This window comes from Scheffersomyces stipitis, chromosome 3, assembly GCF_000209165.1.
Source record: "Scheffersomyces stipitis CBS 6054 chromosome 3, complete sequence".
NCBI lineage: Eukaryota > Fungi > Ascomycota > Pichiomycetes > Serinales > Debaryomycetaceae > Scheffersomyces > Scheffersomyces stipitis.
Window position 1 is genome coordinate 1,829,428 of NC_009043.1, and position 12,424 is coordinate 1,841,851.

A 12,424-nucleotide genomic window follows, 5' to 3' on the forward strand; every position below is an offset into this window, starting at 1 on the left:
AATCCCGAAACTAACTCTACAATCTATCCCCACTTATTTGCATCCGACTTATCGGAACAAGGCTCCGTCTTGCACCCACTATTTGCAAAACTTATATAAATCGTCACACATGGCCAGCTTCTCTATCCCCGATTTGGATGATATTCAACACCGACAAACCAAACTATACTCGCAATGACTCCAGCTGCTACACCACGCTCTCAAGAAGCGCAGGAAAATGATGCTTTGTTAAAAAGCATGCCCGCTGAAAACGTCGCTCCATTATGGAAGATATTGAAGAAGTTGTCTCCTCCCAAGCCAAACCCAATTTCAGTTCCTCATCTCTGGAACTACAAGAAATTAAAGCCAATCTTAGATGAATCTGGACGTCTTGTTCCAACAGAACTTGCTGAGAGAAGAGTGCTTATGTTGGTTAATCCAAAGTTAAATGGTCCCCGAACTACTGAAACTTTGTATGCTGGTCTTCAATATATTAGACCTGGTGAAGTTGCTGCTGCCCATAGACACGTTGCTTTTGCTCTTAGATTCATCCTTGAAGGACAAGGAGGTTTCACTAATGTCGAGGGAACTAGAATGTCAATGCAAAGAGGTGACGTACTTTTAACCCCAAGAAACTGCTGGCACGATCATGGTAAGGATGGAAATGGTCCTATGATCTGGTTAGATGGTTTGGACTTGCCAATGTGGCAATCAATTCCCGTGAACTACACTGATTACTATGAAGAAGACAGATTCCCAGCTGTTGATAATGAAAACACTCCAATGAAGTTCCCATGGCAACCAGTCCAAGACAAGCTTGACAGTATTAAGGGTGACTTTGCTATTTTCGAATATCGTGACCAGGAAAATCCTGAAAAGTACGTATCCTCTATACTTGGCGCTGAAGCCTTGAGAGTTTCTCCAAGTGCTTCTACTCCTGTCCGTCAAGAAAACAGTTCTTTCGTTTTCTGTGTCTACGAAGGTAAGGGCCATACTATTGTCTACGGTGACGACGGTGAAGAGAATGTTTTCAACTGGGAAAACAGTGATGTCTTCTGTATTCCTTGTAACATGCCATTCAAGCACTTTAATGACAGTGAAGAACAAGCTTATCTCTTCAACTTCTCGGACACCCCATTGCTCAAAAACTTGAGAATTCACAGTTCCGACTTGAAGAAGCATAACTAGGTGTTTTTGTGTAAGTAGGTGTTATATGTTCTGCAAATTAATTAGTGTTAATCCATGTCTAGATTGAAAGGAAGAGTTCTATGATCAGTAAGAGCAGGCCATGTCTATAGGTCTGTGTCATGGTCATGTGCACTGGGCTAACATCTAGTGTTAGATGTCATCCACCCTAAGTTTCTTTTTCTGCCTTATTCTTTATCTATGCTTGAAGTTACAAGGAAAATAATGCCAAATTTGGAATCTTGCAGCAATCCATTATGCAGTATACAAAATTCATTTCAATTTTGTTTTATTTCTAATACAAAATCCTATAAGTAACCTCACATTAGCTTACTTGAAGAACAGCCGCCTATACATAAATTATGACTAATAAATAAACTAATCAATAAAAGCGTTCCATCCAAAGAGCCAGCGTTGGTATTCAATATCAGACCATTGATCTGGGTTATTATCATCTCTCTTCATCATTTTAGTATCTCTTTCTTCTTGCTCTTCACCATCTGGTAAGTGCCAGACGTGACCATTTTTGTGAGCACCTGCTTGAACAGCCTCAACTCTTCTCTTTCTTCTCTTTTGGTAGTTTTTAAGAGCAGCTGGGATGTCGCTGCTGGACTTGCACATGTTGATTTCGTCTGCCAAGGTAGCGCCGTCTTCAATAGCTTGAGCAGCCCCTTGAGCCAAATATGGCAACATAGCATGAGCTGCATCTCCAATCAAAACGACTTTGCCGCTCTCACTGACATAACGTGGAAGCATAGGCAAATCGGCAAGAACCCACTTGAGAACAGATTGAACCTTTGATAAAAGTCTAACAACAATGGGATCGAAGTTTCTGTAGTGGTGTCTCATTTCTTCTACATCGCCAGGTTCATTCCAGACACCAACAGAGGCTTCACCAGGATGACACAACACCATATTGTATAGCTCTCCATTTCTTATTGGGTATGCCATAATGTGTCGTCTGTAACCTATCCAGCAGTTGGAGTTGACATCAGTCATAAGATGAGCAATTTCTGGGTCAGACAACATTACTTCCCTTGGAATAGTAGCTCTGTAGGCACAGTTTGAACATTTAAGTGGTAGTACTTTTTCTTCGGTAACTACTGCACTATCTCTAACCTTCGAACGAATACCATCAGCTCCAACAATGATGTCAGCTTGGTGGATATTACCATCAACCATAGTAACAGTAACTGCTTCTTGGTCAACGGAAGCTATTCTAGAGTTGAGTTTGTATTCAACTCCAAGTTCTAGTGCAGATTCGTGCAAGATTCTTTGGTAATCAGCACGATGAATCAAAACGTATGGGTTACCATAGGACTTTGTCATCTCTGGATCCAATGGAGTCATGGAGAGAACCTTACCATTGTCATATCTTCTGAGACAAATGTTTTTTGGCCTGGTAATGTAAGGCAAGAATTTGTCGAAGATACCATACTCCTTAAGGACATGAACGGAGTTGGGAGGCATTTGGATACCAGCACCAACTTCACTTAAAGATGATGAACCTTCTAAAATAGTAACATTGTGACCTTTCTTCCTCAAGCCGATGGAAGCAGCAATGCCTCCAATACCACCACCGCAGATAATAATGTTGAAATGAGTTGCAGTCATTTTTGTTGAGTGTTTCAGATGAAATAGTTGATGTCTCTAACTTCATTCAGGCAAGTCAACGAGAGCCGAAGGGGGCCTTATATATTCAACATATCCTATTTGGAGGATTCGGCTTTTCTTGCTGTTACCCCATGTCTACCCTATTTTTTGGTTGTTCTATCGGCTTCGTATGCGCTCTAACTAACATGTTGTTCGGGGCTACACTCCGCGCTTGCGTACTACATAAAGCATTTTTGGGGAAACTTGGTCTTGAAAAATAAATCGGATCTTGCTTCCTAAAAAGTGGAGAATTAGATCCAAACCATGGCGGGGTACATAAAATTCTCATATATTCCTCCATAGAAAATACCGAGGAGAGGTTAAAGTAGTCTCCACAGTGTTTATTCAATTATATATTCAAACATTTGTATTCGCTGAAATTTATTTTTTAGAGCCTACATTTGGAACAAAAATGGGGTGGGGTATCCTAAACAGTGTATCTGGAAAATAATCTAAAGTTCCATTTACCCCAAGTCAGTTGCAACATACAAATCTAGATTTTTTTTTGTATAAATGTTTGTTATCATTCTCATTTAGCGATAACTTCTGGTCTAAAAATTACCATTCCATACAATAAATATACATAATGTCTTTGGTTAGCGATATTGAAAAGCACTCTCAGAACCATATCGAAACTGTTCTGGATGAAAATTTGTCAGAACTTTCTCGTGAACATATTGATTATCTTATGCAAAGACATGGGACAGTTGACTTAGATCCTCTACCTTCTATGGACCCAGAAGATCCACTCAACTGGCCCACTTGGAGAAAGAACTACGAAATTTTGATTATCGCCTTCCAATGTTTTTTGGGTAATTATTTTTCTGCGTCTCTTACTCCCGCTTATGAAGATATGGCTGTACAGTATGGTGTTGATGTTCCAACATCTTCTTACTTAACTTCTGCTCAAATTGCTGTTGTTGGTGTTTTGCCATTTTTTTGGGTTCCTATTATGAATACTTACGGAAGAAGGTCCATTCTCATGTATACTGCTTTTTGTGCTATTGGCATAAATATTGCTGGTGCTTATGTCAAAACCTACGGTCAACAAATGGCTACAAGATGTTTGTATGCTTTTTGTGCTGCTACAGCATCTGCTTTGGGTAGCGCAGTGGTTTCTGACTTGTCTTTTAGTCACGAAAGAGGTATGAAAAATGGTTGGTGGTCTCTTGGTTTTGTTCTTGGTACTCCATCTGGTCCCTTTATCTCCGGTTTCATAATGCAATACTCTACTAAGAAATGGATCTTCTTCATGTTCGCTATATTCAACGCAATTCAAGTTGTGTTGTTTTTCTTCTCAAAGGAAACGGTCTACAACAGAGGCGATAAATTAGAAGAACCAAGCGGTATAATCAAATTGATTGGGATTTACAGACGTAATAACAATAAGGTCACTTTAGGATCTTTTATTCTGCCATTAAAGCAGGGCTTAAACTGGAGAATAGGTACTATTGTTATTGCTCTCAGTGTTACTTTTGCGTACGCCAATATTGTTCTCATCGTTGAAATGCCACAAACTTTTGGTACTATATTCGAACTCAGTCCGCAAGCACTAGGTTTACACTACATTGCTCTTATTCTTGGTTCCGTCATAGGTGAAGCGCTTGCTGGTTCTCTTTCCGATTGGTGGATGGCTAAAAGTATCAAAAGACGAGGAGGAAAGAGAATCATTGCTGACCGTTTGTATGTCTCTTACAATGGATTCTTGTTGGTCATCATTGGTTTGGTTGTCTGGGGTGTTTATTTGGACAGAGCTAGGCCTGATCACTGGAGTATTAGTGCATTGATTGGAGCAGCCATTATGGCAGTTGGAAACAACATTGTTGCAACAGTCTTAATTACTTATTCGATTGATTGTAATCCTGCATATGCTTCTGATATTGGTTTATTTATTACCATTGTAAGACAAGTCTATGGTTTTGTTGCTCCATTCTACTTTCCAAGCATGTTTACCAATTTGGGCTTCATTGGTTCCGCTGGTTTGATGATTGGCCTTGTATTCGTCTTCGGTACGATTGTTACCTCGTTCGTCCACTTCATGAGTAGAAAGGTTTAGAACAAATAGTTCTCGGCTATGTTTAATAAATTGAACTACAAACAGGCTTACAAAATATGTTTTCAATTGTGCCTGTAGATGTAGTGCTTGCAACTTTTATTTAGTGGTTGCTGCGAGTAACTTTTGGATCGACAGGCTGCAAAGTCAATCTAAGTAGATCTTATTTGAGAAGTATACATTGACAGATTTCCTTCAAGGAATTTATCAAATTATCTAAATTGGACAGTGAAGGAAACTGTGAAATTGGTTCGCCACGTACTGCAATCTTCTTATTTTGAAAGTAGTTTAGTCAAAATCAAATTGACAAACACAGGGGTCAACCAAGACGAACTTATAGTTGAATGTGGATTATTTCAATACTTTTTATTGTTTAATATTATTCCTTACCCAGAAATTGAACACCGACTTCCAAATGAAACTTGGTCAGATTGGTATTGCTGGGTAACAGCTCTCACGTAATTTTCACATTCCTATTTTGGTTGAGAAATACAAGGAATTGTTGCGAAAAGACTGCAGATACTCAATTTCAAATACTGATAACGAACTCAATTAAAAAAAAAGAGAGTATGTAATCACTATTTTGTAGTTTCTGATCACGTGCCTTTGGACCTTTATCCAAATGAATACTTTCGAAAACGGTTGTGGTATTGGTTCAGATTAGTTTAGTAGTTACTTGCAAAACGATTAAAGTCAGATTTTCCGTTCCACCATGAGTGTGATTACCGCAGTAGTGTGAAAAGTCCTTACTGTATAAGCCGATTGCAAAAGTGTCGTGAGGTATATTGATATGCGACATTTTCACAACATGTCCTTCATAACTCCGACTATTATGCCACACTCATCGGCGGTTACACTGTAGAGAGCTTTCTCTAATACTAGCCTGTGAGAAGAGATGACCAACATGTGTTTGGTTCTACTATTGTTAAACTATTCCTTTAAATGATATTTCGTAAAACTCAGTAGATAAAATCAAGTTAGACATAACTAAAGGGAAGGCCAACTCCAGGAAATAATGGAAATTGGTCCATTTAGACCTTTCCTTCCTGAATGATACCTTTGGCAGCTTCGGCCAAAGACTCTTCAAATGGAATTGGAGTCCAGTTGAAGATTCTCTTTGCCTTTTCGATGCTGAGGATCTTACGAACTTCACTAGGTCCGGTTTCTCTGGTTGGTAAATTTATATGGTACTTTTCTGGAAGTGTAGTTCTCAAGACGTTGGCAACATCAACCCACGTAATGGTAGGGCCTGAGGCTACCAAGATTCTTTGTCCAGATGCTTTTTTATTGGTCAAAGCTTTAATGTGCAACTTGGCAGCATCTCTGATGTCCACAAGATGAACAGTTTCAGGTCTAACTCCATCCTTGTTTGTACCGTCGAACATACTCTTGATGATGTTCAATGAAGTTGAGTTGGTAACTTGCTTCTTCAAGGAAGGTCCAATCATCAAGACTGGGTTAATAGTAGTGTAGCCAAATTTGACGGGGGTGGATTTAATATACTCCCAAGCAGCCCTTTCAGCCAAAGTCTTGGAAAGTGGGTATGCATCCACTTTTTCTGTGTCAGTCCAGTCCTCTTCGGTAAACACTGGTTTCTCGTGACCAAATCCAATTGCAACAAAAGATGATGTGGCGACCATGTGCTTGACAGTGTTCGTTTTCGAAGCAAAGCGGATGATACGTAAAGTACCTTCTCTTGCTGGAATAATCAAGTCATTTGGATCTTTGGGAGGAACTAGAGGGAAAGGAGAAGCTAAGTGAAGAACATAGTTGACATCTTGAAAGATTTCGGTCCAGTGGTCATCCGAAGTCACATCGGCTTGGTAAACCTTCAAATTTGCATCGACAATCTCCTTAGTAAGATTGTCGCTTGAGGAGTACAACGATTCTCTCAATTGAGCTTCTTCTTCAGGGAAGAGAAGAGTGGTCTTGATCTTTGCTCCTTGTTCAAGCAAGTTGAGAAGGACGAAACCAGCAAGATAACCAGATCCACCAGTAACTAAGTAGACATCAGACATGATCATAGATTTTGTATAATTTCAAAGACGAAAAAGGTTGTTCTAGAAAGATCACTAAAATCTTGCAATTTTAAAGTACAAGAACAGTTAGTGAAATATTCGATAGATAACAAATGAACATTCCAAATTACAATTGGATATGGTGACATATTTATATTGCCGCTTGACTAAACCGGTAGTATAGCAATCAAAAAGTAACCTTTGCCCATTGTGTGGCAATAATTGTAGTTAGATTGTGGAGATCTGGGGATGAAACCACTGGTGATTACTAGTAGCCGGTGTATGTAAGTTAGCGTCAGAATGCAGCCTCCAAAACAAGAAATGCTATCTATTACCTTCATGTCTCTTCCGACTTGGTTGTGGTGCGGTAGTGAAAAGTGGAGTTGATCGGTAAAATTTTGCCCACTTAAGCCTTAGTGGGGGTGGCGGAATGAATATAATGCCCCTCTTTTTAATTTTAATCTGGTATCGTAAATTGATTTACCCGATAAAAGCTTTCCCGAATATTATTTAAGACTGTGTAGTATTCCCGCACTAAGCATTCGATGGAGCAAATAGCTTCCGTGTTACATTGGATTTATTTGCAATGTCGGCTCACTTACCCCAATGGAAACTAGAAACGAGCTGGTTTTCACTCCTTTGGTAGATTTCTGGATGCTCCTCATTTGAGGAGGGGCCAGGGTCTCTGAATGTCGCAAGAGATTTAGTGAATAGCAAAATGTTGGTCCTCGATTTTGGAGTGATGGTGGTTCCGGAGAAGAAGGAGTAGGATAGAAGTACCTTGCTATTACTAGCTCTACAGTTTGTGGGGTATGTACGAACCGGATGATGTACATTATATGGGGTAAGGAGAAAAGTGTCAGCTCAAAAAGTTTATCTTTTTCAATCATTAGAATCAATTTCGCAATGTGTTCATGCGGTGAACATATACTCAAATGAATATCTATTTTAACTACAAGAGTAAACAACAGCGTTTACTTTTCCTTTGAAAGTTCCTTCTTCACTGAGCAACATCTTATCCGATATTTGGTTGAACAAAGACTAAATAGTAATATACAATTGCAATGGGAACCATGAGGGTGCCCTAAATAATGTGTGTAGGTCTATTTGTAGAGCTAAGGTGTCTTCCTTAAAAAGGAATATATTTCGTTATTACGAACAAGGGTTTGCTCTTCGAAATAGGAGATATTGATGGAGCTAAATTGGGACTTCATTTTAAGCTCAAGAATCAAGACTACCAAATCACCACATTAAAAGTGTCTTCCTTTCTCATGGACTCTTCGTGCAGAAGTTAATATGAAGTCGACGTGAACTTTTTTCTAACAAACACCTAGCCGCTACTTGAGATTGCCTAGCAATCTGCTTGTGGATACTTTATCAATGTAAGGACTATGTCTGTCTATGGCAGATGGGTGATGTACATTTGGTATAATTACCCTCAAGATGACATAAATTGAAAAAGCAACCCTTTGATACTAGATTAAATCTATTTGGTTTGAATATCATACAGTAATTAAATTACAGACAAGCATATAAAAATGGTTGCGAAAAGAAAACTTCAAATTTTCGATGCAAAAGGACGTTCTAAAATAAAGCACGAATGCGATATCTATTCCAACAAATACAAACTTCCTTGCTAGTTTGACATCATAGAAATGTTAATTTATGATTCTAGAAGTCTGGGATAACTTCATTGCTAAGCTCGTTACTAAAATCTTGTAAAAGTTTACTGAAACTCACTATTACAAAAAGAGCGACCCACGTCACGGAGTAGAGTTTGCCATGGTCAACAATCACCTTTGGCAAGTTAACACTGGTTATCCTTGATAATAAAATATTTTAGATCTGACTACATTGGGATAGTGGTTTTTGGTATTTCCTTCGGCATAGCACACAAAGACCTCCCCACTTTAAACTGAAATTCGCATTTTCGGAGTTAATTTGCTATGCATACGGATTAACTAACCGATAGACCGGAATTGCGGTCCGGTAATTTTACATTTTTGGTTCATTCTCCCCACACTCTTAAAAAACTTTTACCCCAGAGCCAGTACGGGAGGAGAATTTTCGTTAGTGAAACTTACAAATGAAATACTGATCATGATATAAAGTCAAGGCATATACATATCTTCTTCGACTTATTGGTGAAATCTTTTTCAGACTTGGTAGGATTCAATAAATATAGCACAACTTCACCCTGAAATCTAAGCAGCTCTGAAGCAGGACATCATCATTGGATATATAAAAGCTGGTTTCTAGCATTTACATCTTTACATTTCCATTATTTCGCTACTTTCTGTTTCCAAAAGTACAATATTCCTAAAAATGGCAACTGCTTCAACAACTTTCTCGAGCATTATCGAAGGTAAGGTTTTCTACACTGAAGGAAAACATCCTGTCTACTCACACGATAACCATGAGGAAATAATTCACCACTTTTCTTACTTGACTGACATCAAGAAGTCAGTCCCCCAAATTGCAGCTGCAGCTGAGCAAGGTTTTGAGGAATGGTCATCCTTCGCATATGCAGAAAAAGTGAAGATTTTTGACAAAGCTGCTATCTTGCTTACTGAAAGGAGAGACGAATTGATCGCCTCGCACAAGAACATCGGAGGTCCTACATGGTTCTCTCACGTCAACGCAGATGAGTCCGTCTCACAATTGAAGGAATACACTGGACTTCTCTCAAGACCTACGGGTGTTGTAGCTCAGTCTATTCACACTGACCTTGCACTTACTGTAAGACAACCAATTGGCCCAGTTCTTGCTATTTCTCCTTGGAATGCACCTGTTGTATTAGCAAGTAGAGCCATCTTGGCTCCATTGGCTGCTGGTTGTTCTGTTATCTTGAAGGCTTCCGAGAAGGCTCCAGAATCTGCCTACCTCATAGTCAGAACCTTCATTGATGCAGGAGTACCACCTAAGGCATTGCAATTAGTATTTATCAAGCCCGAGGACAACGCTACCTTCATTAGCTCGATTTTGCACACTGGTTCAATCAGAAAGATCAACTTCACTGGATCAACTCTCGTTGGGAAGAAAATTGCAGAAGTTGCCAGTAAGTACTTAGTGCCATATCTTATGGAATTAGGAGGGAAGAACGTCTCTATTGTTGAAAAGGATGCTGACTTAACCAAGGCAGCTGGTAGTATTATCTGGAGCTCGTGGTCCCACAAAGGTCAAATATGTATGAGCACAGACAAGGTTTTTGTTGAAGATTCTATATACGACCACTTTATTGCCCAATTAAAAGAGCTGGCTGCGGATATCGTGAAAGACCCTGACTACCAAATATCTCAAAGAGATATTACATTCAAAAGAAAGCTTGTTGAGTTGGTAAAGGATGCCCTAGACAAGGGTGCTAACTTGGTGTTTGGTGAACTCAATTCTGATGTCAACAGCAGCTCATTCAGTCCATTGATATTAGAGAATGTCACTTCAGACATGTTGCTTGATTCCACTGAATCCTTCGGACCTTTGTTTTCTGTGCATAAGTATGCCAATACGAACAAACTAGTCAAGGAATTAAACAGAGTTGACTATGGGTTGAAGGCTTCTATTTGGTCCCATAATGTTTTGGAAGCCTTAGAAACCGCAAAGAAGATCCATGTCGGTGGTGTACATATCAATAGTCCAACTATCCATGATGAACCAACTCTTCCACACGGTGGTGTTAAATCAAGTGGAACTGGAAGATTCAACTCGACATGGGGAATTGATGACTTTTCTATCACAAAAACTATTACCCTAAGCCAGTGATAGATAGTTTACACCACCGCCCAAACAGTAACTCGAACTAATGATGGTCTTTCGACAATTCTCACTGCTATCACCATTTCACATGCCTCTCCAGCTACACCATCCCCTCTGACCCAGTCTATGAGGGTTCTGCTACCTTCATGAGAGTCACATTCTCTGTTGCCACTCTTTCATGTTTGGCTGTGACATTCATTGTTTAGAGAATAATTCTCAGTACTATCATTTTTATTTCCACCTCAATACCTTTTTTTGGTTCATTCAAATCTTACTATTTTGGAAATTCTTTCCACCTCTATCTATATAGTACCACAGTTAACTAAGAGCATATCAAACTAACCACTACATAAAACAGCATTTAGATAGTAAGGTACTCAACTATGGGATTAACTAAGGGTTCGGACTTTCAAATTTTTATTCTCACCTGTTGTATCCTGTGACCAAGGACCATGTAACCATATTTTAATGGTAATAATTAGAGCATTAGGATTTTGTAAAATTTAAAGGTGATGAATCCTTACTTCATTGAATAAAGGCTTTCGAATGGTACTACTTTCAGGGCAGGTAGAATTTTTTTGCAGCAGTTAAGATTTTTATAGTATTTTTCGCATTCTTTCTAGACAAGCAGTACATATTCAGGAATTAAGAAAAGTTATAAAAGCAATGGATAATTTAAGATTGTGAGAATATGGATATTTGGTGTTGGTTACTGTTGATAGGATGATGTATGATTTAGTGGGAATGTGATATTGTTGTATTATATTGAGTTGTTGTGAATTTGGAGGGAGGATTATCCATTTAGAATCACATGACTAGAATTGATTTGACAGAGAGTTATGTGCAGTCACTATAGACGTGGATACAAATATAGGCGCATTTGATGTGCGTGTATCACCAAAATGAGATCTGAGAGGTATAAAAGAGAGGCGAGATCCCCAAAGTTTGAAAAAATTATTAAAGTTTATAATTAAACAAAGTATGGTTCATTTGAAGGGGGATATTCTTGATTTTTAGGGAATAACATAATATAAGAAGATATAAGGTATGAACAATTCGTACTCCTCAATAGCTGGACATTCCTAGGGTCTATGTTATCTCATTTTCATAAGTATTGCGGTCTTCTGAGCGAGGAAGGAATGTGAGCTACGACATTCTTCGCAGCAGACCTGTACCGATTCGCGGAAAAAGCGTCTTTCACGTGACCTGACAAGATTCGTATCTATTGCTGCAGCGGAGATATGGTTAGATCAGTTCGACCAACAGTCCTGTATGGAACAGACCCAAATAGGGCATCTGTAACGTGACCAAAGATATGTGATATTAGTTTGTTGCACAGGCAGGACATAACGTGACCACTGATGCGAGATAATGGTTGAGGCACGGAAGTTAAGTGAGGCGACCCAAATAGGATATAACGTGACCAAAGGGATGTGAGATAATAGTTGCGGCACGGATGTATAATAGCGGCACGGGCCTTGCGGTATGGATCTTTTCACGTCTTGCGGTATGGATCTTTTCACGTCTTGCGGTATGGATCTTTTCACGTCTTGCGGTATGGATCTTTTCACGTCTTGCGGTATGGATCTTTTCACGTCTTGCGGTATGGATCTTTTCACGTCTTGCGGTATGGATCTTTTCACGTCTTGCGGTATGGATCTTTTCACGTCTTGCGGTATGGATCTTTTCACGTCTTGCGGTATGGATCTTTTCACGTCTTGCGGTATGGATCTTTTCACGTCTTGCGGTATGGATCTTTTCACGTCTTGCGGTATGGATCTTT

At 39.3% G+C, this 12,424-nt stretch overlaps 5 protein-coding genes across 5 annotated transcripts; 3 read left to right on the plus strand and 2 right to left on the minus strand. All coding sequences in view use genetic code 12, as the record gives it.

The window, feature by feature from the left end:
• Positions 1–174: 174 nt before the first annotated feature.
• Positions 175–1,167, plus strand: PICST_57210 (hypothetical protein; the record flags this gene model as incomplete). Its single annotated transcript, XM_001383603.1, has 1 exon — positions 175–1,167. The coding sequence occupies one exon, from the start codon at positions 175–177 to the stop codon at positions 1,165–1,167; it is 993 nt and encodes a 330-aa protein (XP_001383640.1).
• A 375-nt stretch (positions 1,168–1,542) lies between these two features.
• NHG1.1 (Salicylate hydroxylase (Salicylate 1-monooxygenase)) lies at positions 1,543–2,778 on the minus strand (the record flags this gene model as incomplete). Its single annotated transcript, XM_001383925.1, has 1 exon — positions 1,543–2,778. The coding sequence occupies one exon, from the start codon at positions 2,776–2,778 to the stop codon at positions 1,543–1,545; it is 1,236 nt and encodes a 411-aa protein (XP_001383962.1).
• A 625-nt stretch (positions 2,779–3,403) lies between these two features.
• HOL41 (major facilitator superfamily multidrug-resistance protein) lies at positions 3,404–4,873 on the plus strand (the record flags this gene model as incomplete). The annotated part of the gene is made up of 1 exon (XM_001383604.1): positions 3,404–4,873. The coding sequence occupies one exon, from the start codon at positions 3,404–3,406 to the stop codon at positions 4,871–4,873; it is 1,470 nt and encodes a 489-aa protein (XP_001383641.2).
• Positions 4,874–5,901: 1,028 nt separating this feature from the next.
• CAD1 (cinnamoyl-Coa reductase) lies at positions 5,902–6,888 on the minus strand (the record flags this gene model as incomplete). The annotated part of the gene is made up of 1 exon (XM_001383926.1): positions 5,902–6,888. One exon carries the CDS (start codon positions 6,886–6,888, stop codon positions 5,902–5,904), a length of 987 nt encoding a protein of 328 aa, XP_001383963.1.
• A 2,325-nt stretch (positions 6,889–9,213) lies between these two features.
• ALD4 (mitochondrial aldehyde dehydrogenase succinate semialdehyde dehydrogenase) lies at positions 9,214–10,647 on the plus strand (the record flags this gene model as incomplete). Its single annotated transcript, XM_001383605.1, has 1 exon — positions 9,214–10,647. The coding sequence occupies one exon, from the start codon at positions 9,214–9,216 to the stop codon at positions 10,645–10,647; it is 1,434 nt and encodes a 477-aa protein (XP_001383642.2).
• Between the last annotated feature and the right edge of the window lie 1,777 nt (positions 10,648–12,424).